Source organism: Rhinoderma darwinii, chromosome 10 (assembly GCF_050947455.1).
Source record: "Rhinoderma darwinii isolate aRhiDar2 chromosome 10, aRhiDar2.hap1, whole genome shotgun sequence".
Taxonomy (NCBI): Eukaryota; Metazoa; Chordata; class Amphibia; order Anura; family Rhinodermatidae; genus Rhinoderma; species Rhinoderma darwinii.
This window is the reverse complement of record NC_134696.1, coordinates 27,614,578-27,641,673: the sequence shown is the minus strand read 5'-3', so window position 1 is coordinate 27,641,673 and position 27,096 is coordinate 27,614,578. Positions and strand designations below refer to the sequence as shown.

Below are 27,096 nucleotides of genomic sequence, written 5' to 3'. Positions count from 1 at the left end.
ATGAGAGAGAGAGAGAGAGAGAGAGAGAGAGAGAGAGAGAGAGAGAGAGAGAGATAGATAGATAGATAGATAGTGAGTTATGAGAGAGAGAGAGAGAGAGATAGATAGATAGATAGAAATATCTATCTATCTATCTATCTATCTATCTAACACGGACATATCCCGAGATGTATGGCGTGAGATGCTAAACAAAACATGTATAAAAAAGGTACACCTCTGACAGATGCCATCCGTCACCAATAGACTCCCTTGTAAAAAAATAAAATAAAATAAAAAAAATGGCCGTGACGGACGCCTCTGACTGATGCCATTCATGACAAAATCATTCAATCAAATTTATATACAGATCTTCAGAACAACCCCGGCAGAATCTACAGTAGATTTCTAATAATCTAGCAGATTGTCAAATATTCCAAACCAACAGCGGCCGTTTATTACTTCCAAGTCTTACCCACTTCGGAAACTCTGTATAAATGGTCTCAAGCTCTTCCAATGTAGTTTCTCAATATTCCCACAACCTTACCTTGATGTTTGGATCCTGTACATTTTGGACCAAGGGACATTATTTTTGTTGATACTAGAGCAGCAGGGTTCCCGATCATTGCCCTGTGTAATCAGGGCAACGATCAGCCGATGAAGGAGCAAACGCTCCTTCATCGGCTGACTATCGTTTCTGCCGCCTAAAATATTATCGTTGTCGGCAGCACCTCTCCCTGTGTAAACCGAGAGATGTGCTGCGGACTTGATGGTAATGTATGGGGACGAGCGATCAGAGTAAAGAGCGTTCGTCCCCATACTAGCTCCTTGCCGAAAGGAGCAAATGACGATCAACGAGCGGTCTTGTTGATCAGCACTCGTTTACAGGGCCCAGGTTCCCATCCAAGAAGAGTTTGTGCCCTGTTGATCACATTTTAGCAATGAGCATTGTTACACCAATATACAGAATAACAAAAATAGACTCACTCTTTAACAAAGGTGTGAAGCTGCTGCCGTACGGACCGCTGCGCCTGATCGAAAAGGATCTGAAGGAGAACAACAGAGTTATTGTCATGTACAATGCTACCTTTCATGTTTAGCTGTAAACACACCTACAGATGACCACATACAGGAAGATAGCGGACACAATAAATATATATATATATATATATATATATATATATATATATATATATATCAGCTCAAAGTGCATGATGAACAAGAGGGTGAAAAATACCTAATCTAAAAGTGAAAGCGAAACATAAAACACATAAATGATGTGACGACGTCATAAATGTGACCTCTGATAAACATTAGAAACTTTTTAGTTAATACTGTATATTTAAAGAGTTTTCTCACCACCGCCAAAAGCCGGTCAACCAGACAAAAGTAGTATTACAGAACCTTGAGATATAATACATGGACGGCCCGAGTCCTTCAGAGCGGAACCCCCTCTATAACGTCTATTTAGCCTAATAGGGCATATGGACTGGGGTTGTCGGTCATTCATTTAATACAAGAACCATATTTAAAATAGCATGTATTGGTCCTTGAATCAAACCCAATGGCTGCTTTGGGGTCCAAGAGTATTAGGCCCTTTCTCAGGGTGATCCCATACACTCCCTCAAGTCTTAGCAACATTAGTCCTCCATTTCTTGGGGAGGTGACACAATGCAAAACCAGGAGGGGGCACCATTTCGCTATTTGATACCCCCATCCCTATGTACGTCTATACAGTAATACCGATATGGTAACGCTCAGACAGGGACAGTCACTAAACTTTTCAAGATTGAATGGCCGAAGTGAAGGAACAGGTTATCGATCACTACACTTCTGGACAGATTTGCTGGTTGACAAGCAATGAAACAAAGACACAGCTGAATAGACCTTTTAAACAACTGGTCACACAAAGACAATTTCAGGACTTGAAAGTGGTGGCGAAATTTTTATTAATTCATTTAAATACTTATTTAAAAAAAATAGCATAACGTGCTATCCATGTATGCAAGACATCGCAATGTCAAATCTAGCCAGTAGAGGGCGGCAAATTGTCACACATTCAAACAGAAGGCACAGTGGCCCACACGTGCCCGCTACTTTGTAGTGACATGCGGTGTGTGAACAATGGCAAATTAGTCATCATAATTGACGGTGTAATTAAGCTCAACACGTGGATGTTTGTTATAGAAAAATCCTGGGGACGCTCATTTATCTTCTTCATCTTGTATACAGGATAAAAGTATACAAACAAATACATATTGGTGACTTTAAAATGATAAATACAAAACACAGGGTGTGTGTACAGGGCTTATAATAAAAGTGTGATGTTTGTGCAGAGAAAATCCTGTGTTTTTGTTTTAGGCTTTGCGATTAAGTGATTTTTGCAGACATTGTATTAATACACAGACACCTGAAATGTGGTATAAATTTCGGCCAAGGCCATTTATTAAATTGAAAACCAAATTGTACCTACGTACAAAAAATAGTTAGCCAGCCATATCAACTATATAAAATTTGTTAACAAAAATAACAACATGTAAATTAATAACATACTGGAAGGGGTTCATCATCATGCCCCACCCAGTTTTTCCTTCGTTCATTTGGCGCTTCTGCCCAAACTCCGCCCCCTGACATCAGGCGCTACGTCCCCCCACATGGTCAAGCCGTTCCTCCCCTGACGTGCCATTGTTCCTGAGCTTCCCAAACCAGTTTTTTCTGGAGGTGCGCATTTAAACTCTACTCAACATTCTGTCAACTCTACTGACATGTCTGTTTTAGTAAATACTTGTATTCCTCATGAAATAACCATTCTGGAACATATTTTTTTTAGATCTCTGCTCTGTGCCGTTCCTCTGTTATTCTTCCTAGAAATTGATGAATTGACAACTGGGTGTTAACATTCCCCTTGCGAAAGGGCGTGTCCCTACGCAGTCTCACTCGGTCAGCACTGATTGGACAGTGTCAGATTGTGTAGAGACACACCCCCAATTGATAACTAGTTGTCAAATTATACATTTCTAGGAGGAATAACAGGAGGGACAGCACAACGAAGAGTTCTAAGGAAAGATGCTCCAGAATTGGTATTTCATGTGAAATACAAATACTTACTAAAACAGACATGTCAGGAGAGATGACAGGTCCTCTTTAAGCTGGAAATTCTTAGAGTTTACCAGTAGAATGGCAGCTACTCATTGTCACATGACCTCAGATACTAGGAGGACCTGCCCGGTTCCATAATTAATGGCACATAACCTCTACTAACAGCTTGTAACAAAGATAAGGGAAATTTGTGAGAAATGTCAACAAAGATATTGACATCCTCCCTCGAAACAACCATTATTTGCCAATATTAAAGGGGTAGAAAAATCCCAGGGATTGGTGGCATTTAATCAGGATTTACCCACACTGACTGATTGAAAGAACAAACCACTTCTCCTGTTGGCTACATTCGGCATTTCCATGGACAGCCATTATAGTCAATGGTCTTGTAAAGTCATGGGGAGCCGAAAGAAGACAAAGTGGCGCTACAGCTTTCCAAGAGCTGGTGCTACTTCGTTCTAGCGATCGGGCATAATTTGTATCCACAGAATTAAAGCGAAGGGCTTCCGGTGACTACTGTAACACTCATAGGGTTCACAACAAAACATTAGTAGTCACTGAAGGAGATATCCCAACTCTGCTACATCCTCTCTATCAGTCCAACATGTCGTGGACTCTCACATTGGCCCATGTTTTTCCAACTACAAAGACATGCATATGCAAAACATAGCAGAAAGCCAGCTCCGTCAGATGCTTTGAATTTGACTCATTACTGATTCAGCCTCAGCAGCAGAGTCCAGAGATGGATACACACTAGTAACGCCAAGCAGGCCGAGCAAAAAAATGATAGCACTACTAAGTAATGCCCTTATCTGGAGGCCGTATCGTGATCGTCATCTATTTTATGTAACAATTTTAGGTTAGCTATGGATGATGAGGACAGTGATCTCGTAGATTGGAGCAACATTACAGGACTAGAATAGTAGCCAGCTAAGCAGATAGGAGTCATGGTGCAGGAATGCTGCGTGCTAGGCATCAAGAAGAAGATCAATTATATAAACATGCTGACACAATGCCACGTAACAGTAAACAGCCATAAAACCAAATGTGACCTTAATGTGATGTGTCACCAGGCCGGCCCTGCCAGGTTGATGCAGGCTACTGATCGTTACCATAAAGCCAGGATCACACACACAGTTTTGATCCAGTTTTTGGTGCAGTTTTCATACCGCCCAACTTTCAAGTATTGCAATGAGGGAAGCGGCAAACTTTTCCCCTGTTAAGTCACGCCTCTAATCCTGCCCATACACATCGCATTCAGCCCACACAGTATCATTCTCCAATAGTGCCTCCCCACCAGTATATTGCCCCATAGTGCCCCCACACAAAATATAATTATCCCCTTAGTGCCCCCACACAGCACAATTACCCCCGTAGCTGCCCTTCACACACAGTATGATTATCCCCATCGTGCCCCCACACACAGTATAATTACCTTCATAGCTGCCCTCCACACAGTATAATTTGCCCATAGTGTCCCTATGCAGTAGAACGCCCCCTTAATTCCCCCCATACAGTAGAATTCCCCAAAGCGGCCCAACACAGGTATAATGAAGAAAATGTATAAAGAAAAGACTAATGCATCTACTTTGTGTTTGGCGGGAAAAAAAAAAAAACTTGCACCAAAACCAAGAAGTCAACCGATGGGCAGATCGGAAATGACAGTGTGGCAAGTGTGTGATTAAATGGGTCAACTTGATACTTTCTCATTGCAATCTATATAATACATTAGCTTTGCATGGGTCTCAATGAGGTAAACCTTTTGAATAAATGACAAATTTTTATTCTAAAAGGTTGGCTGTGACGCATCTTGTCCACCTGGAGACACACTTGGGTCTACTGGAGTCTCTGCTGCTCCTCGGTCTCTCTGAGACTACAGTCGTGCCTCAGTCTGCTGGGGAGTTTCAGCAGCTCGCGGTTGGCTGAGGCGTGTCTTGTCAGCCTGGAGAAGTTTTTCGTCCAAGTGCAGGGTTCCTTTTTGGAGGCATGGCTAGTCTGAAAGGGGCATGGCTAGTCTGAAAGGGGTACATTTTATGAGAATGCTGAAATCCAGAATCGGCACAGTGTAGTATAGGCACAGTCTGTTCACGGCGAGTAAAGAAAGATGGCTGGGTTGTTATGGAAACCATGTATAAAATAAAAATGACTGGGTTGTTATGGGAACCAGGTGTAAAACTGTGTGTATATCAGTGAGGTTAAAGAGGCTCTGTCACCAGATTTTGCAACCCCTATCTGCTATTGCAACAGATAGGCGCTGCAATGTAGATTACAGTAACGTTTTTATTTTTAAAAAACGAGCATTTTTGGCCAAGTTATGACCATTTTTGTATTTATGCAAATGAGGCTTGCAAAAGTCCAAGTGGGCGTGTATTATGTGCGTACATCGGGGCGTTTTTACTACTTTTACTAGCTGGGCGTTCTGACGAGAAGTATCATCCACTTCTCTTCAGAACGCCCAGCTTCTGGCAGTGCAGACACAGCGTGTTCTCGAGAGATCACGCTGTGACGTCACTCACATCCTGCCCCAGGTCCTGCATCGTGTCGGACCAGCGAGGACACATCGGCACCAGAGGCTACAGTTGATTCTGCAGCAGCATCTGCGTTTGCAGGTAAGTAGCTACATCGACTTACCTGCAAACGCCGATACTGCTGCAGAATCAACTGTAGCCTCTGGTGCCGTTGTGTCCTCGCTCGTTCGACACGATGCAGGACCTGTGAGTGACGTTACAGCTTGATCTCTCGAGAACACGCTGTGTCTGCACTGCCAGAAGCTGGGCGTTCTGAAGAGAAGTGGATGATACTTCTCGTCAGAACGCCCAGCTAGTAAAAGTAGTAAAAACGCCCCGATGTACGCACATAATACACGCCCAGTTGTACTTTAACTTTAAACACGCCCACTTGGACTTTTGCAAGCCTCATTTGCATAAATACAAAAATGGTCATAACTTGGCCAAAAATGCTCGTTTTTTAAAAATAAAAACGTTACTCTTATCTACATTGCAGCGCCGATCTGCTGCAATAGCAGATCGGGGTTGCAAAATCTGGTGACAGAGCCTCTTTAAGAATGAAGAACGTGCAAACTTCTATTCTAATACAGGTCAACTGATGTGATATGGAGGAGGACCACTGATGTGGAAGCCAGCGGTGCAATATTTGCTTTTGTATTGCATTTTTTTGTGAATATGTCGAGAACAGTAGGCCCTAGAGAGCTGAATCCTGTTGTAAAAGCTTCAAAAGCACCTGATTTACTTATGTGCCAAATTTGGTATTGGTCCAGTCATTTGGCCATGCTCGCTGTTGGCTGTGACGCATCTGGTCAGCCTGGAGACGGCCTTGGGTCTGCTGGAGTCTCCTGCTCGTCAGTCTTGCTGACGAGACTCAGTGCATCAGTCTGCTGGAGAGTTTCAGAAGCTCCCGGTTGGCTGTGATGCATCTTGTCAGCCTGGAGACGGCCTTGGGTCTGCTGAGACAATTCAGCAGCTCGGGCAGCAGCCATGCGATTTTCCGCAGGAGTTTTTCGCCCAAGTGTAGGGTTCCTTTTTGGAGGCATGAAAGGGTTTCGATTTATGAGAATGCTCAAATCCAGTATAGGTACACAGCGAACACGTGGAGTAAAAAAATTGCTGTGTTTTTATAGAAACCTGGTCTAAAACGGTGTGTGTGAGTGAGGTTAAGAATGAAGGACCTGCGACCTTCTATTGGCTAATACGACGAGTAACACTTCGAGTAAAGAAAAATGGCTGGGTTGTTATGGAAACCCGATGTAAAATAAAAATGGCTGGGTTGTTATGGAAACGGTTTGTATATATGAGTGGGGCTAAGAATGAAGGACCTGCGAGCTTCTATTGGCTAATACGGCGAGTAACATGTCGAGTAAAGAAAAATGTGTGGGTTGTTATGGAAACCTGATCTAAAGCTATGTGTATGTGAGTGAGGCTAAGAATGAAGGACCTGTGATCTTCTATTGGCTAATACGGGTCATCTGATATCATATGGAGGAAGATCCTTGATGCGAAAACCAGTGGTGCCATATTTGCTATTGTGAATATGTCGAGAATGGTAGGCCCCAGAGCTGAAACACAGTGTAAAACCTTCGGAAGCGCGTGATTAAGAACATGCAACAGAAATTAATTTTTATAAATACAGCAAAAGTCTACTGGTCTGGCACACAATAGTCCGGCACTACCGCATTCATCTAAACATAGAAGTGTAAGGGTCCTATTAGCCATCCCGATATGGGCCGTAAAAACGAACGCAGAGTAAAAAGGCCTTAAAGGGGTTTTCCCATGAAGGACATTTATGATATAACCACAGGATATGTCATAAATGTCAGATAGATGCGGGTCCCACCTCTAAGACCCGCACCTATATCCAGAACGGGGCCACCTAAACCCCATTCGGTGCCAACGCTGTCTCCCGGCCACTTCCTGACTTTATGGTCGGGACATGGTCGGAAGTTACTTTAACAGCGTAGCTCGCTGAGCTACGCCGTTTTCGGAACTCCTATACTAGTAAATGGAGGTTACGGAGGCAGCTTAGCATGCGAGTTACTCGGTTTCCGTAATTACCACTCAGTTCTATGGGACTTACGGAAACAGCGTAGCTCAGCGAGTTACGCTGTTTGCGTAACTCCCGACCGTAAAGTCAGGAAGTGGCCGGGAGACAGCATTAGCACCAAAAGCTAGAACGGGGTTTAGGAGGCCCCGATTCTCGAGATAGAGGTGGGACACGCATCTATCTGACATTTATGACATATCCCGTGGATATGTCATAAATGTCCTACATGGGAAAACCCCTTTAAGAGCGGGACCGATGGGCTGATGAGGATGGGACCGATGAAACACCGATGGGACCGATGGAACTCCTATAGTGGGATCCAATTCTTGTTAATGCTAAGATAAGATAAGTGTATGAGTGCGGATACATTATATATTTTTACAAACAGATCTAGCATCGAGACTGGTCACTGAGATAATATAATACAGTCCTAAACCCCCAAAAAACTAAGCCGTATAATACAATACAATGACGTGTGGAAATCTGACCTCATTTTTGCTGTCAGTAAATCTGTAGATGCTTGTCAACATGGCTATAAGGGTGTTTTACGCGCAAACTAGACTAATATGCCTCCATCAGTGTGAAACCTCCTCCTCCCCCATTGCTCCAGCACTTTTGCATTAATCATGCCTTCAGAGACCGGATGAGGGAAGCCCCCTTCCCGTCAATAGCTCTGAGGGAAGATAAGAAAGAGCTCAGTGGATGCTTATTTCATATCCAAATGTTTCCTGTGTGGCAGCTCCTCTCCAGGCATGCCCCCCACCACTCCCTGCCTGCTGTCTCTCACTAAACCCTTTACGTTAAGTCATCAGGAAATTAGATGGGATTTACGGTCTGACCTTCCGCTGCCTCCCACCTCTAAACCTCAGGATCTGCAGCTTTTGACGCAGTGAGATGGGGCTTGGAGCTCTTTACAATCACTGAGTACTGGAGACTTGGCTGTCAGCTCTTGCTATTCTGAGGATGGAGAGATTATTTCGAGCTACCAGCTAGATCTGTTCACATGAGGTTTCATATGTTGTAAAAAGTACATATGCAGAACCAGCACGTAATATAGTCACCATTAAGGCTTTTCCACTGAGGGTCGTACCCGGCCCTGGAGCCCGAGGGATCCCAAAATGCCCTACTTGAGGAGAGAGTACTTCAAAGAGACACACCAGCGATTTATTTATTTTATTGTGGCCACCGTCTGTACAGTATACCTGGTAAAGTGTTTGGCAGGCCACCCTCTTACTGGGTGCTTGGTTGCATAAATATCCCGGCCGCAATCCGGTCACGTGACCGCACAGTGACCGGTCGATTCCTACAGCATCTGCCGTGTGGGCCGAAAGTCACTTTCACTATGCATTCCTATGAGACTCACATTGGCCACAATAAAAAAAATTCGCTGGAGTGTCTCTTTAAATGACTTATTATAGTTGGGGGATTTTGCATTGGGGCCCAGGAGCTTCAAGTTACCCCTCTGTGGCGGAGCATAAGGAAGCAATATGAATAGAGGACTGCCGTGATGCCATAAGTGACGAATCATCTCTGCTGCCGGGTTCAGATGGCAAAATCTTGTCCGTTGAAGTTCACCTCCAGCCAAAATTGAAAGCTTGAATGTGCTCCTGCGTCCATGTGTCCAATAACGGTAGATAGTCTTTCTCTTGCTTTTTCCCCTGCCTGTAGTTTCTGAGACATGAAGTACCTAAAAGCTACTTCCTGTCAGCCATGTTGGCTTTCATGGAGGAAATGTATTGGTCATTCAACCCAATCGGAGGATCCTCCCTGCTTTTTCTCTCAGTTCTTCATGGCAGTCATAGTGACAGAATCATTCTGCTCCCATTTGGATACGCTTTAATGAATCTATGCATTTAAAATGTGAAACCTGATCGGATATCAATGACAAAAATGTCTATTTGTCAATCAGGATGCATCTGAAAAATCAGTCTCTACCTCAAAGGGGTTGTCCAGAATTCAAAAAACATGGCTGCTCAAAAACAGTGCCACACCTGTCCATGGGCTGTGTCTGGTATTGAAGCTCAGCTCTACTGAATTGAATAGGGCAGGGTTGCAATACCACACACAACCAGTGGGCAGGTGTGGTGCAGTTTTTGAAAGAATAATATCTTTCTAGCCTTGGACAACCCCTTTAATTTATAGCTTAGAAGGTTGTTGTTTTTTTTACTAGATACTATGGTCTCATAGTGGAAGACATAACACATTGTAAAAAAGAACCACATTCCCCTTAACCAGTGGTCTCCAAACTGTAGGTCTCCCTTTGTTGCAAAATAACTCCCAAAATGCCCTGAGGGCGTGCTGGGAGTTATAGATTCTCACCACCTAGAAATCCACAGGTTGGAGACCACTACCCTAGGCATTAAAATACAAAAAGATTTAATTATTACAAAATCTAGGAGACCAATGAGAAGCCAAGTTGGCTGCTGTAGTTTTTGACATTTGTAACAACCAATCGAAATTTGTGATTAAGGTCAATTTTTTGTAAATGTTTTTTGCCCCCAAACAAGGTCACTGACAGAAATAACTTCTCAGGGATGTGAATTTCTACTACTAGTCATTACAGAAGTCGCAGACAATGCAGGCTTCTTTATATAGGCCGTGTTTAAGTAAAATGTCCCTTTAATTATGAAGAACAGTTGCAAATGATAGGCTTACAGCGTGTTACATGACTAATTAATGAGGACAGAATAGGCTCAGTGATGTAACGCACTGACTGTAAACATAATGACAGTAACTTTGAAGTACAAATTCGGATTCTGAAATGAAAGCCTTAAGGGCTCGTCCAGAAAAAAAAAAAATCTCTCGTCTTCCAAAGCATAACGCAAGAAGAATAGGAAATCTGTGCAAGCGAGAAAGAAAGACTATGAAAGGAAGTCATCTCCGTCTTATGGCATGCGAACTGCTCACACTCTCAGCAGCGAGGCAAGCAAAGCATCGGGTTCAGAGGACAAGATCCTACATGAATTGTATAGAGGGAAAGTCATATAGACCACTGCAGACCGATAGCTGCCTGAATGAGCCGATATCCTGTCACCCGGCCATTCATAGAGACAGGATAGGTCTATGTACAAATGCGTCTGTGTGTGAATTCTCCCCTCATTCACCTTTGTCACATGTGCCTGTGGGTTACAAAAAAGCTGGAAATAAGGGGAGGGGGGGGGGGGGGTGGGTTATATTTAGGGAACAAGAATGAAGCCACCTCCAGTCATGTTTTGTGATAGAAATAAACACAGAAGCGCTCTTCTGCCCTATTTTGACGACCATTACTACTTTGGTAACAAAAATATACATCCACCCAGTCGCATCCTTGTTTACCCCCAATGGCATTTAATTGTTAAAACGCTAAAGGTCTAGAACCAACTTATGGGGATTTGAGAGAAAAAGAGTACAGGAGCCCCCACAAAAAATCTGCCATGTGAACTTAAGGTCCTTTCACACGGACCCATTTTGGCCGTAACATTGAGCGCCGATCAACAAGACAGCTCGTTGATTGGCGCTGGTTTGCTCCTTTCACAAGGAGCTATGTATGGGGACAAGCACTCGTTACTATGATCGCTCATTCCCTTACATTTCTATCATGTCAGCAGCACATCTGTAATGTCCGTGTCTCCAACCTCCCCTGACAGCCGCAGCCACGAGTCGGCAAGCGCTGGCCCCAGCCTCCTCCTCAGGAGACGCCAGCGCTCGCGTCCACTCACCTCTGCCGTATCCCGTAGGGTGCGCGCGCACGCTCGTGCCCGCTCTTAAAGGGGAAGCGAACCCCCGGACCTCATGGATGAACTTTGACCCATGAGTACCCTGGACTACAAGAGGGGTCCAGCCCCCTAGTCCTATGCCTGAGCGTTGTTGTGTTCCCTACTTTGTCTATGTGATGGCCTCCTAGTGTGTTCCCTGTTCCAGTCCTTGTCCCTGTCCCCAGTTCCTGTTCCTAGAAATCCATACATTCCTGGTCTAGCACTGAGCTGTGCCAAAGTCGTGCCATGCTGCATCCACGTCTGACCTGCTTCACCTCTCCTGACGTCCGCCTGCTACCTAGTCCCAGCTGAGCCTGCCCTGCTGCTGTCTGAGCTGCCACAGGTACCTATAGAACTATAGACATTCACCTGCTCCCTGTTGGCCAGCTGCCTTACCGCCAAGACGGTACGGCCCAGTGGGTCCACAGACCCTTCGTGACAACGTCTTCCTGTTTACACAGAGACGTGCTGCAGACAACGATAATATTTTAGGCCGTCGAAACGATACGATCAGACTATGAACGAGCGTTTGATCGTGCATTGGCTGAACTTTTCCCTGTTTACACAGGGCAATGATGGGGAATGCACGTTCTGTGAATGCTCGCTTGCCCGACAATTGCCTCGTGTAAAAGGGCCAATACACATCTGGGTTGGAGGCTCTGCCACAGATCTGGACGAAAATACAGGAAACAATAACGCAGCACGCTGAGCTAGTGGTTCTGTTAAAAGTACAGACACCCTGACGGAAACCATTAAAGTCAATGGGGGTCCGTCGGGCGCCGAAGGGGTCAGTCGTACAACGGAATCAGTGTTTCCGGTATTTTTGTTGTTCTGCTACTCTGATGGAGCAGAACAACGGAACCACCAATGTAGGTGTGAACCTGCACTTACGATAACCAGTTCTGCACGTGTGTCCTCATGAACGGGTTTTGATCTACTGGAAGTAAACAATGAAAAGTTCCTATTGAATGACAGCAAGCAGAGATCTTGAAAACTATAAGTAATGATCCAACATTTTAGAACATCTCCATGTATTCCCCTCCTGTAATAAAGGGAATAATCAGACCTCAAGTGAGGCCAATATTATAGTGATCAAGCCTGAGAAAAATGGTGTCAACCCCCAAAATAGAAGCCACAAACCCTCTGGACCTTGGTGTTGTACCTGAGGCATCTGTAGCATTATCTTGGGGGCAGAAAACATGATCAAATAATGCAAATTTCAATATCTTAGGGAGTACAACAAAAACAAGAATATAAATATTTTATTGGATTACTTTTATATATGGTATAAAGTCCAACATTATAAGACCACATGTACCCGCCCTGGTCAGTCATCCCCCACAGTCACATCCCTAACATTAAAATATGATCAACTCGGGTCTCTTTAGGACGGATTCCAGAGTGTTCTGGGTGCCATAAAACGTCAGCTGTCTGATTTAGGGTGAAAAATTGGAAAGCGATGATATGATCCTCTCTCATTTCCTGGTCTGTGAATAGTGTAACATCTGGCGCCGTCGTCCCTGAGATTATGCAACACCCAGCCGGGTGAGCAGATGTGTTTAGCAATCCCTGGAATAATCTCGTCTCACAAGGCAAATGAGATGAGTGATTTAAATAAGCGGAGCACACAACTTTGCTTGCCCGTTTAACCCCGGTTGCTGACGTCATGAGCTGCTAAACACTGAAAGATGATATTTGTGGAGGTGAACTACAACTCTCAGGAGGCACGGACTGCAAACCCACAGCTTTCTGGCAGGTAGCAAAGAAATTATGAAACAGCAGTTTGCAAAAGGAGGGAAATTGTAGGTTTGTAGACCTGGATTGATTTATTTTTTTAATAGGAAAAGTGGGAAGAGATCGCAAGGAGAGGAGACGGATAAAGCAGACTGCGCTACTCCTGCCGCCAAATATACCGAACAAGCCAAAATAATTCCCAATGCCAAAAACACGCCTCTAATCCAGCATCAATTGCCGGATTATCAAACACTCCAAATGATGCTCCTAGCATCCAATCAGATTTTAGTTTTCATTTATCCAGACAATATTTTAAAATGAAAGCAGCAATCTGATTGGTTGCTGTGAACAAAAATAATATCCTTTAGGTTTTTATGCATTTGAAGAACCCGATAGTCCGTAGCCACACAGGTACCAATGCTGAGCTTTTATGAAACGGCCTTAAAGAGGTTTTCGGATACTTTAATATTGATGGCCATCAATATTTAATAGGCTGGGGGTACGACACCCACGCTGAACAGAGGTTACGTGGCATTCCAGGGAGCCCCGCACCCCCTTCACCAGGTACACCACTGTGCGTACTTTCAGTCTCATTCAAATAAATGTGACTGAGCAGCAGTACCTGGCACTGCCACGACCGTATGTAGGGCGATGTGCGTTGGAAAATAATTAGGGAATGCGGTGCTCTAGTGGACCCCTACATTCAGCTGATTGTACAGGGAGCCAGGAGTGGGATTCCAATTGATCAAATATGGATGGCCTACCTTGAGGATAGGCCATCAATATTAAAGGACCTGAAAATCCCTTTATTACATATATGCAGATTCACCAAATATTCGCATATGAAGTAGGTGTTTAGACGTAGTAAAAGAACCACTACTACTAGAACTACTACTCCTATGATAGTTGCCCAGAGACACGGCTGTAACATATATACATTAAAAATGCCATATTTCTTACCATATGGTAGTTGACCATTTCCTGTAGACTATCTCCAAATTTATCCAGACACTCCTGAAAGAAAATGAACATAAATTCAATGTTTAAGCTTAAAAAACTGCAGTTTAATTCAGTTCTCCTGCCGTGGATTATCATTTCATGACATGTCCTCATGACCTGACATGTCTGTTTTAGTAAATACTTGTATCCCCATAATATAGCAATTCTAGAGGAACTTTTCGTACAACGCTGTGTTGTTCCCCTGTTATTCCTCCTAGAAATTGCTAATTAAATTGACTACTGGGTGTTACTAGTTGGGGTGTGTCCTTACACAGTCTATCACTGTCCAATAAGCGAAGTCAGACTGTGTAGGGACACACCCCTTTGACAAGGGGAATGATAACACCCAGTTGTCAAATGATTAATACATTTCCAGGCGGAATAACAGAGGATTAGCACCCTACAGAGCTCTAAGAAAAGATGCACTAGAATTGTTATTTCATGGGGAAGTGTTTACTAAAACAGACATGACAGGAGAGGTATTTCTTTATCATTGCAGCCTGTACTGGGCAGTTTATTCCCTGACTGCTCCTGTGCAGGTGTTTTTTACAGATCGCACCACTCACAATCTTGACCTATTGCAACACAGCACTACTTGACTAATGGGTTGGTCAGGAGAAAATAAAAATAAAAAAATAAAAATAAAAATCGTTGGACTTTCAGTTTCAGCAACTAATGCGTAATCATTGTATACAGAATAGTTAGAGGGCTTATCCGGCGAGATAAAATTGATGGCCTATCCTCAGGGTATTTGAAATACCTGAATAGTGGGGGTCCGACTCTCTGTGGTAACACAATTGGTTGTTTGAAGGGGCCACGACGCTCCAGCGAATGCTGCTTCCACGTGGTCATTGAATGGAAGGATTCATTATTATTTTTTTACTTCCTTAAGCTGGGAGGCCCGGATGTACTCTGGATCGTCAGCTAAAATTGGCAGGTATCGCCGACATTTATCTAATGTATATTAGGGGCACCTCCTAACGTTTCCCTGATGGCAGATTTTTGGGAAAGAAGTATCAGGAATGTTGGTGTTTGGCAGCGCCTTATTCTCCTCTCCCATCTGAAATGAAAACATGCGTGCCTGGCCAAGCCAAGCGTCACATTTATGGTGGAGTCGGGAGAAACAGCTAATGGCTGACAGCTAATGAATGTCCATGGCCATCTTTAGGATGAGAAACAGACCTGGTCACGTGACGATCACACAGGTGCATGGTTTGTTACAGTAACAGTTCAGATATCAGATCTGTGCATCTACAGGATCATCACATGACCAGGACCGCTTCTCATCCTGAGGAAGTAAACAATTTATTTTCCCATTCCATGACTAGACCAGAATAAACCTAAAGACTATTTTTGTCCTGTTTTCTGTATTTTTTATCATACAGATATAAAGGCAGTGTATTAAAATAATCCCTTTCAAAGAAACGTATCAGAACCTACCGAGATCATCTCATCTTTCTTGCACTGTTGGGACAAGTCTCGGATGCCGCTTACAAAGTGCTTATTAGTTGTAAGGTAGACTTTACCAGCTTCTAACATCCCACTGCATAGTTTCACCAACTACAAAAAAAAAAAGAGAGAAGAGAATGAGACCAAAGCAAGAGAAACATGAACAAGAACTTCTATTATGGTTGTCTTGCCAAACCTCCCCCAACAATACCAATCGTACCCATTATTAGGCTGTTCATGAAATTACAGGGGCCGTTAAAGTTGTTCAACCCTAACATTCGCACCTATTTCTAGGTCTCCAAATTCAGTTCGCAATGTAAACAATCAATGTTTGTATACCGTTGCCATGGCTACGTCCATGGACATGCATCTCTATTGTGATTGTAAACGTTGGGCTTTCCGTTTTTTTCTCGTTCAGAGGAGCAGAACATAAAAATACCGGAAGCACCTGTTCTGTCGCACGACAGACACCACCAGCAGCCAACGGAAGCCGTGGACTTTAATGGGTTCTGTCGGTGTCTCCGTGGCTTTACTGGAAACATTAGCACAGCATGCGGTGCTATTATTTTGGGTATTTTCAGCCGGATCTGCAACGAAGTCTCTAACGCAGATGTGAACAAGGCCCAACACACATATTTTACAAGAAATGCTGCACGCTTACAAAACATCACAAATGCAATAACATGTACGTGAAGTATCTTAGCGTGTCTAGTATGGACGAGAGGAGAAAGTGTATTACATGTATACATATATACTTTCCAACAGTCCCTATTTTCAAAGGACTGACCCGAAGGATCATTGATAATTTGCATTAAAAAGGGAAGTTTGGGGGGCATTAAAATATACCCTGAATGGAATATAAAACCAACTACATGCAGTGTTACATGGTGAGCTAATACATTACATCTGGCAGTCGCATGAAAACAGTGGGATCTAGTTTCGGGGTGGGAATCTTAGATCAAACATTCAGCCAGTCCCTACTCCTAATGTTCCTCAGAACAAATAATGAATATGGTTTTATTGGATTTCCCTTGCACACATAGACACGGGTCTATTTTTCTTTCGCAGTGTTTGAGACAGTAAATGTGGGTGTCTTGTGTGCAGACATGGGAACGGTTTCCTTGTCATCTGGCGTCCAGACGGGCAGTAGGTCAGCCCAGATCCATAATACGTGGATACATAAAGAAGCGAGGATACTCATAGCCCGGGAATGCTCTCTCAGCACAACGTCTTACATGCTCTAGAGCTCTTTGGAAAACATTTTAAGGAATGTTTCCAGCTCGCTGCTTGCAGATGTTGAGTCCCGGCTGCCTGTCAATGTTAACGCTGCCTCTGCATTGGGGATGGAGGGAGCAGCGCGGAGGTCGGTGACTAGTGTGCTGTGAGGTATAGGGCAAAGGCTAAAAGGAGAGTCTGATGCGTGTGACAATGGTGACCTTGAGGCGCTGTGAGCGCACTCCATATTCCTTACCTTGTCAAGTTTGGCTTCAATTTCTACCACATCTGTTTCCACCTCATCTATCGCTGCCCTGTAGGGAAACAATGAAAACACTGGTTAATGTACTCGCTCAGAGAATGCACGCACTTAAAAACGGCAACGCTCATTCTATCAAGAGCCTAACCTGTACAAAACAGGGTCACACTAGCGTCTTGCGACAATTAATTTACGCAAAATTCAAAAATTTACACCAAAATGTAAAATGGTTTATATCTTAGTAAATCAGAAAGTTAAAGCAGTTGCCAGAATTTAATAATTAGGTCTTATTCCCTTACAGAGATAGTGACATTTTACATTTTGCAGGAGGTGCAGCCATTAATTGCAACTTTGGAATTAGCTTTTCAGTCGCAGATGGTAAAACGGTCACTTTTTATTGATTGAATATGCTGATAAAAGGAAAATGAAATGCTGATTTAACCAATATGGCCGCACTTTTTGACGACACATTTACAAAAAAAATGTCTGACGTAACACAAAAATGTAAAAATCTCCAAATAGCAAAAAATTACAAAACTTTGGCTATTCACAGAGCCAGGACGACGACATGAACAGAACCAAAGTTATATCCGTCTCTGTGGAAGCTGGTTGACAATGACATGTCTGCCACTACAGCTCCCACTAGGTGATCACCTAGCTATCCCAGACTGAGGCTTCATTCACATCTGCGTCGGGATTCCGTTCATGGGTTCTGTTGGAGCTTTCCGTCAGGGGAACCCATGAACGGAATCCAAACTGAAACAAACAGAAACCATAGGTTTTTCCATTTGCATCACCATTGATTTTAATGGTGACGGAGCCGACAAAAATGGTTTCCGTTTGTCACCGTTGTTTAAGGGTTCTGTCGTTTTGACGGAATCAATACCGTAGTCGACTGCGCTATTTATTCCGTCAAAACGACAGAACCCTTAAACAACGGTGTCAAAAGGAAACCATTTTCATCGGCTCCGTCACCATTAAAATCAATCGTGACACAAACGGAAACCTATGAACGGAGTCCTGACACAGATGTGAACGAAGCCCGAGCCTGGGTAAGCTGGGTGACTAGCTGACAAAAAAATACAGGAGCTGTAAAGAAGAGGTGTATTCCATTTCCAGTTATACACCATATTATAGAATATAACCCCCTTTACTACTGACATTGTCCCAACTAGAGGAGATTTACTGAGGGGGGTTAATGACACGAAGCTGGATCACACCAAGCACGTGGCTTATGCAAGCAGAGCTCCATCCTGCCGACACCAACAAAGGACCGACTCGCTGGTCTTTGTTATGATCACAAAGACACGTTTTGCAACCAAAAACAATTCAATGCTGGGTAATATTCAAAGCAGGGACCCTACAGGGGAGAGAACACCATCAAATACAAGCGGAGAAGCCTCATCCAGCGACTGGATCACCCCAGGACAGTGATCAATAACGAGAAAAACCTAGAAAATTATAAAAATGGTCATCTTCTTTGATCGAGCCTTCAAATGATCCTTTCAGGACACGTGTAGCTTATAGGGTTGGAGAACTTCTAGTCAAAGTTTTATTATTACTAAATTTGAGAACCCCATAGAAGTTGGAATATATGGCTACAAACCCTAGTTACCATGGAAACCTGTAATATTACGTTATGCCCTGTAAAGAAAAGGAGAATAAATATGGCATCCAGCAATGAGTAGGGCATGCAAACCGATATTATGCCAATTCCGGTATATCAAGTACAAGTATTCCTGAGATTTTGGCCATAAACCATAAAACTCATCTAAATTTCCAGTGTCTCTTGGTCAAACCTTCAATGTGCCCATGAATGACCATAGAGTCTGTGTTAGGCCCCATACAAACGACCGTGCCCGCAAACACGGCCAGTGATTGCTGGCACGGCCGGACGCCGACTGCCATCCGCATTTTTGGGCCATGCTCCCATACAAAGTATGGGAGCATGGGCCGCAAAATGCAAAAGAACGGACATGTTCCATAATTTTCTGAACATTTCTACGGCACGGACACCCATCGGTAGCGCTTCAGAAAAGTGTCCGCGTTCAATGAAAGTTAGTGGGTCCGGAAGTTTTCTACGGTCGTGTGTATGGGGCCTTAATCAGTACGTATTTTTGCGGCCACAATTCCCCCGCAAATCTGCGGGTGAATTGCGGTCCCATTCATTTCAATGGGCCCATGCACACAACCGTGGTTTCTACGGTCCGTGCATTGCCCGCGAGCATGGACCACAAAAAGGATAGGACATGTCTTATTACGGCCGCATTTTGCGGTCCAGGCTCGTTGAAATTAATGCACACGGCAATGTGCACGGCCCTTGATTTGCGGGCGGCCGCAGGTGGTAAAAGAAAGAGTCATAGCTGCGACCACATGGTGTCTCAGGGAGTTCAGGGCAAGGTTTAGCGGGTACAGTAGCACCGGGTGGAGCACTATACTATGAGCATCCTATAGCGGCTATTTATTAACGCGGTCCGTCTGGTGACGGATTCCCTTCATACCAGACATTTCTCTACGTCCTACTGCCATAATGAATCCGATCGTTCTAAACATTAAGCTTTTTCCCTAGAAACAGCACCACTTTTGCCAATGGGCTACGACTGATATTGCAGATCATCACCAGTCAAATACATTTGGATGAACTGCAATACCAAAGAGAGACTATGGATAAGAGTGGCACTGTTTTAAAAAAAAAAAATAAATAAAATAAAATAAAAAAAGAGACAACCCCTTTAAATCACAAGCTCCACTGGTGCAAGTACTGATGCTAATGAATACAATCTCTGCACAGAACTGTGGAATATGTTGGCACTTTGGATATTAAAAGAGCAATGCACATATACAAAAGGCAATAAAATGATATTGATCAGCGCAATGTCCAGACACTGTCCTGCAGTAACGTCTGGAGACAACAAGCTGCCACATCAATACCTAAGGGCAAAAGAGGTCTCACGATCCCCCGCTATGAATGCACAGCTGCCGCGCAAAACGCAGTGTAAGAAACGTATTTAAAACAATAACATGACATTGTGCCAGGGATTAAAGCTGCTGACAGAAGGATGAGAACTTTCCTATTTCCTCCATAAACATTTGCAGCTATTCTTGCCATGGATATATATGCCCATCCCATTCCGGGCATAAGACCATGTATCCCCATCCTTCCTCCCGCTCTGTGCAGGGGCAGGTTTCCTTGTCCTCAATCATTTTTTTTTAACTCTATTGATCTGTCTCCCTCCTAAGTGCATCACTTGCAGCTGGGGCCAATATTATTCTAGCAATATGTGTGCAGGCGCGTTTCGCTTCCCTACAAAAGCAGCCGTGTGTCCATAATCATGATCTGTAAAAATTTGCAAAATCAATTTCCACTAACCACATAAAAAAACGTAGCACCAAAATCTATCCTCAGGCCCCTCGTCCAAATATAACAATCATTTAAATACATTTTTACCCTTTTTTAAAAAAAAAGAAGACTTCCAACTAAAATAGGAAAATAAAACGAAACAAAACACAACGCACACCAGTAAATATAAGTCATCTTACAGACTGATTGTCACCCTTTTTCCCAAGAACCATGAACGAAATACAATTCAGCACTGTTATGCAAACGTGCATTTCCTGTCTAGTGTCAGTCTTCACTGAAGTTCTAGCATTCTATTCCTCAACCAGGAAACTAAACTGTTACAGACCCCACCCAGATAGAAGCAAACATTCTCATTTCAAAAGCTGCCTATTCCATGTATTTTCAATTCGGCTAGGACTACAGGGGGACACAGGTTGCACGGCCAAAGATCGATGTGTCACGCTGCCTGCATTGCAGGTAATGAAAGTGAATGTGGTCACATTGCTACCCACAAATTGTCGCAACACCACAATCGCAAGGAATCCAAACACGCTGGACTTCTTGCGACTGTCGTGTCGCTATCACGGCAACTTGTGGGTCGCAAAGCGATCACATTCACTTTCATTACCCACGACACAGAGATTTTTTCAGTCGTGTGACCTCTTTAGCATCGGAGATGTAAAAAGACTATGGCTATGTCACCACGCTGCCTTCTAACAGCTGGCTTCGGGTCTTTTTGCTTGCCCTTAGCTCAATTTTGCTGCATATATAAAACCCGAGCCTGAATAGTAATCGTTTGCCGTACCTCCGGTATCTATAGAAACCATAATTCATTAATGACTTGCTGATTCTGCTGAGCAGGTCGTCTTGGGTTTCCTCGAGTTATGTCAATAATTCTTAATTCATTTGTGATGTAGTCGTGCTCAACCGTGGGACTTTCGACATTATATCACTCCAATTGGACATCACTAGTGTGTATGGTGCGGCACAGATACATTAGTCTGTATATAGATTGGGACGTATACCAGCCGGGCCACACAGCAGACCTTGACCTTTCTATGGACCCACTGACTGTTGGCCAGCTGCATAGTCATGCCAGGACCACCGTAAGTCCACCAATTACCACGCCCTTGGTGAAATGTCGCAATTCCACCTCACAGATTCAGAAACCGCTCCTACGTCACATCTTCCCGTGCCTTTACCTGCATCCCATTGAGGAGGGGTAATTTAAAACCTGAATTAAACCCCTCACTTGACCCTTTTTTAGTCCCGTGACTCCACCCACCTTTAATACCTGGCCCAATCCCAACTCCTGTTCTTCCAATCACATATTTGCGGTTTAGGACAAAGACCATCACTACGATCTACGCCCCCAGCGTCCTTTCTCCAGCACCATCTTTTCCAAACTAGCCTCACTACTACTTTTCCCCCCCTTTATTCGCCAGGGTAGAGGTGTCGCAATGGCTCCCCATAGAAATCCTTGCTGCACGTCTTTTGTCCCCGTCGCTCTTTAAATGGACAGTCCTTGATTTCAAGGACTTGGTCACCATGTAATACTACATTTCCCCCTGTGGTGTCGCTGCAGGAATTTAAGACTTGCTGCTGGGTTTCCCCATAGATTACAGTTGATTGCCGGACAAACAGTGAACAGCTTATTACGATCAGGTACCATGCGGCTGATCAATTGTACATCGGGATGAACGATCCAGCCATCGACACGCCAGACTAAACGGTCAGATCAGGAATAAAAAATAAAAAAAAGAAGAAGTGGTAAAAAAACAAAATGCACTTGTGCAAAGAGGCTAATCATCCGCAATCATCTGATCACTCCATACACACAGTTTCAGATGACTCTTTGGCAGACATTCAGTAATCAGTCCCCATGAACAATCATTTAATTGATGATTGGCCGAAATAGTGTATAGTGGTGACTTATCTAGTACGTTTGGACTGCTTTGGGGCATTTTACAGTGTTTTGATGCCGTTTTTGGTTTATTTTTGTTATGTATTTACCTAGATGAACCATTTTCTAAGATTTTATTCACATGTGTTTTCCACCTTCTGACAATGGATGACCTATTCACCAAATAGGTCATCAGTGAATGATCTGTGGGGATGCCTCCGTGCGCTTAGCTCCAGCCACGGAATAGTGGCCGAGCTGCAGTACTGCAGCTCTGCTCCTACTCGAGTGAATAGGAGCGGACCTGCAGTTCTGCAGCACGCCTGCTAAGCTATGTACGAAGCCAACTGCTTCGGGGCTCCGTACATAGCATTACATGCCATAACATCCGATGCCCGCAGGACACCGGAGTGGCTTATCGGTGCGGGGTCCGGGTGTCGGACCCGCACCGATGATATACTGATGACCTATCCCGTGGATAGGTCATCAGTTGTCAGAAGGTGGACAACCCCTTTAACTGAAACCCATTGAAGGTACAGAGTTAAATATGGGCAGTTTTGTCCATATTTACATAGATATTAAGTCAGTATGGGATCGCTATTCGCCATTCTCTTTCTATTTAGTACCTTCCACTTACGGAACAAATATGAAAGGGAAGGTTGTACAAATTAGGTTTTTGTAGCCAGAGAAAGCCGCCACCTTACCCGTTACAGTAAAGTTTTGGCATCAGGCATTGGGATTGTATTCATACATGCAGGTTTTAATCAGGTTTTTCAATGCGGTATTTGAAGCCAAAACCAGAAGTGGATTCAAATAAGAGGAGTAGTAGTTTCTGTCCTTTATATTTCCTCTTTCTTTATAATCCACACCTAGAGTCAAAAACTGAATTTAAAAAAACGGATTAAAACCTGCACATGTGAATACACCCTTACAGTGAGACGTTTGGGAGCAAAGCGTTTTAAGTCAGTGATGACAATGAGGCGTCTGAAGGTCAGGAGACATCTGCCCTCCTTTGATTACGGGACAGGGTCACTATTTGCCCCCTTCATGGCTCAGTTCTCACCAGATTGTCAAATCGGGCCGTGTACATCCGGCTTTATCATCTATTTTTCCTATTTGCCTTTTCAACCAAAAATACAGAGCAGAATGAGAAGTTCAGCACCGCTTTATGGTGACCTACTTTATACACAGCATAATCGTGCCTTTAATAAGATCTAGAACCTTAATTACAATTCTTTTCATATTCCCGTCTGTCTCCAAGAGGCATTAATTAATATCATTATCTTGCTGTATTCATTGTATTTGCACACAGTCCTGGGTTTTCAGTTCTGCTGAAGAACCGAAGGCTTTTAGAGGATTTCTCCCAGTGTGGAAAACAAATTTTACTGCCTTGACAGCAAAAGGTCCTGGAATACGTAAGCAAAGAAGACACGTTTTAAAGCGATAGTACACACGGATTTTAATTTGAAGTATGGCGCCACTTATACCGACTGAGCAGTAAAAGGGAGGTAGAGATTTATTTACCATCCAGGGTCTGTGAAAAGCTTGGTAACAAACAAAATGGGCATTGCAATAGTGCCATTACAGTCTTTCGACTGACTGGCCGACAGAAATCACCTGACTAGCTGTAAATCTGCCCTATTGGGTTGTCCTCTTCTAACAAATAAGGATTGTTCAAATGATTGCCCAATGATAAGCGGTTCAAAGCCAGTCACACTGATCGGACCCCCAGCGATCAACTGCAATTTGTAAGGGTACCTGGCAGCAAGTGTACGATTTCTCTGTAGCGCCACCACAGGGGAAAATAAGCATTTCCCATTAAAATGAATGAGCTGTCTGTTTAATGTGCAGGGTCTTCCAGAGAGAGGAATGCTCTTTGTAGCCAGTGTTCTCTCTGGCTTATAGATGAGGGTCTTAAATAGTTGACCCCCCCCCCCCCCTTTTTTAACCACAAAAATTGTATTTAAAAATAGGTTTTCTAAACGACACTACCCCTTTAAACGGTCTGATTAGGACTGCGGGTGATGTACAGTAGGTGCTATGACTTTCTGTGTTGGTGACAGATCCTCTTTATTCCAATGTAATTAAAAACATCCGCAAATAAATCACATTTTTTTTTGTTAATTTAAGATAAATGAGGCTCATTCTTGGGAATATCCTTGTCCGCGTAAGAAATTTGTGAGGTCTGTCATTCTGCCATCTTTCCGTGAACTTTTGCCTGTCTGGACTGTGTTAGTTTCCCAAGAATTTACTTCTCCTTAGCAAAAAAGCATTCGGGCCTCATTTCTGCAATAGATGCAGATGTCAGGGGAGAGATTATAGACTGGGAACCCTCAATGCCATAAAACATCTCAGAGTCCTACTTAACCCTCTCCTAGACCTCATGGTATTTGTTAAGGATTTTCAGCCATCCTATTTGAGTAAAGTCATCACAAGAAACTAAACAATGACTTAAGCCAGGCACGGAAAAAATCCTTAGAATCCAAATATTGAACAGAATTTATATGAGTTATATGTGACAGAGAAGCCAGGACAGATCAATACTATAAATCAGAAGAGGCAATAACCAGGCATCTGCAATAAAGTTATATACACTGAGTGAGGTGGCCATAGCCGATCCTAACCTCTGTTGTGGCATAAATGGTGCCAAAAAATGTTGTCCTAACCAACAAAAATATGTTGTATTATTTATTGGATAATGTTTAGAATATTTTTTCAGAACGGGAGAACCAGGTACTCTTAAAAGCGGATCTATCACCATAATATTCTGCCCTATTTAAAGGGGCTTTCCACTACCGGACAACTGAAGACCTATCCTCCGGATAGGTCATCAGCATATGATCGGTGGGGTTAATCCAGCACTGAATGCCACCCATTGAAATGGACGTTTCGGGTCAGCCAGAACCTGAGACACTTTCTATGTGTCTACTGTATTCGGTTTTAGCTGGATTTAACTAAATGGTACTACATTTTTTGGGCCGTTAGGTCCACTGGGCTATTGGACCAGTCACAATAACAGGCTGCCCTTAAAGGGGTTTTCCACTACCGGACAACTAATGACCTATCCACCGGATAGGCCATCCGTATATGATCGGTGCGTGTCCGACACCCGGACCCCACACTGATCAGCTGCTCTGGCTACCGCCGTGTGTCGGACGACCATGCTGAAAGCAGTTGGCTCCGGTCACGGAATAGCGGCCAAGCTGCAGTACTGTTCAAGTGAATAGGAGCAGAGCTGCAGTTCTGCAGCTTGGCCGCTATGCAATGTATGGAGTCAACTGCTTCCGGCTCTGTACACTGCATAGTGCGCAATGGCATCTGGCGCCCGCGGGCAGCCGATCAGTGTGGGGTCCGGGTGTCGGACACGCACCGTTCATATACATCTGACCCAAGACGTCCATTTCAATGGGCGGCATGCAGTGCTAGATTTCAACTGCAGAGGAAGCGCATGGGCAGATGCGGTTTCCCTGGCAACAACAGTGGATCGCCGGAAGTTAGAAAAGCCGAGTATATCAGTTTTCATTCAAACAGGGGTTGTTTTCATGAGACAATCTCTTTAAGATGGGTTGTGGCAAATTTTAGACTGAAATGGTAAGGTGAAACTACTTAGCACCTCAATGAGTAGTAGTGTTGCCCATAGCAACCAGATTTATAAAGTATAAATGGGTTATGGGCAACAACTCCAGTTAAGGATCACACTTTTTTCATAAATATACCCACTGGGGTGGATAGATCATAATTCGGGCCTGTTCACATCTGAGGCAGAGGCTCCATTAGGGGCCTCCATCGCAGATTCGGCCGTAAATACCAGAAACAATAGCGCAGCATGCTGCGCTATTGTTTCCGGTAAAACCACGGACACCCTGACGAAACCCATTTAAGTCAATGGGTTGTCTTTAATGGGTTGTCTCCGTTGCCATCTTCCGTTATTTTCTATTTTATTGTTTACGTGTATGACGCTGACCAATCAGTGACCAGTCAGCGTCATACACTCATCTCCATTCATTTACACAGCAGCGATGCGCAGCCACATACACAGAGATTAATGTTAATCAAGTGTCCTGATAATGAATACACATGAAATCCAGCCTTGACGTCATGTGTATTCAGAATCCTGACACTTCTGAATCTTTTCTGTGAGATTCCCGCAAGCCACACGTAATCTCGCTAGATTACGAGGTAAACGAGATTTCGTTTCCCTTGGTGCAAATCTCACAGAAAAGAGTCAGAAGTGTCAGGATTCTGAGTACACATGACGTCCAGGCTGGATTTCATGTGTATTCATTATCAGGACACTTGATTAACGTTAATCTCTGTGTATGTGGCTGCACATCGCTGCTGTGTAAATGAATGGAGATGAGTGTATGACGCTGACTGGTCACTGATTGGTCAGCGTCATACACGTAAACACGCCCAGTTAAAAACACAATACACGCTCAGTTGGACATAACGAAAAAAAACGCCCAGTTGTCCATTTCAAAGCTCATTTGCATATATATAAAATAGCTCATAACTTGGCCAAAAATGAACGTTTTTTTTTAAAAAACATGTTACGGTTATCTACATTGCAGCATCGATCACATGCAATAGGAGATAGGGATTTGATAATCTGGTGACAGAGCCTCTTTAAGTGTGCCATCAGTTATTCACGTCCGTATTTCTCCTCTGCAAGCAATTTCTGCTTTTTCTCAGCATTTATTTAGCAACCGAAACACTGCCAGCACACGGATGTCGTCTGTGTTTTTCAAGCACCCACAGACTTCAATGGACGACGTGGTCCGCAAAAACAGACCAAAATGGACATGCAGTGAGTTTCACACAACGGACGCACGCT

At 43.7% G+C, this 27,096-nt stretch overlaps 1 protein-coding gene across 1 annotated transcript in view; it reads right to left on the bottom strand.

Moving 5' to 3' along the window:
- The window catches only part of ACAP3 (ArfGAP with coiled-coil, ankyrin repeat and PH domains 3), an 81,652-nt gene that overhangs the window by 42,728 nt on the left and 11,828 nt on the right, over positions 1–27,096 (bottom strand). Inside the window, exons 2-5 of the mRNA XM_075839626.1 lie at positions 17,020–17,077; positions 15,540–15,659; positions 14,061–14,114; positions 964–1,022 (exon numbers count right to left, since the gene is read on the bottom strand). Of these exons, the coding sequence (XP_075695741.1) occupies positions 964–1,022; positions 14,061–14,114; positions 15,540–15,659; positions 17,020–17,077 (291 nt within the window). The remainder of the gene's footprint in view (positions 1–963; positions 1,023–14,060; positions 14,115–15,539; positions 15,660–17,019; positions 17,078–27,096) is intronic.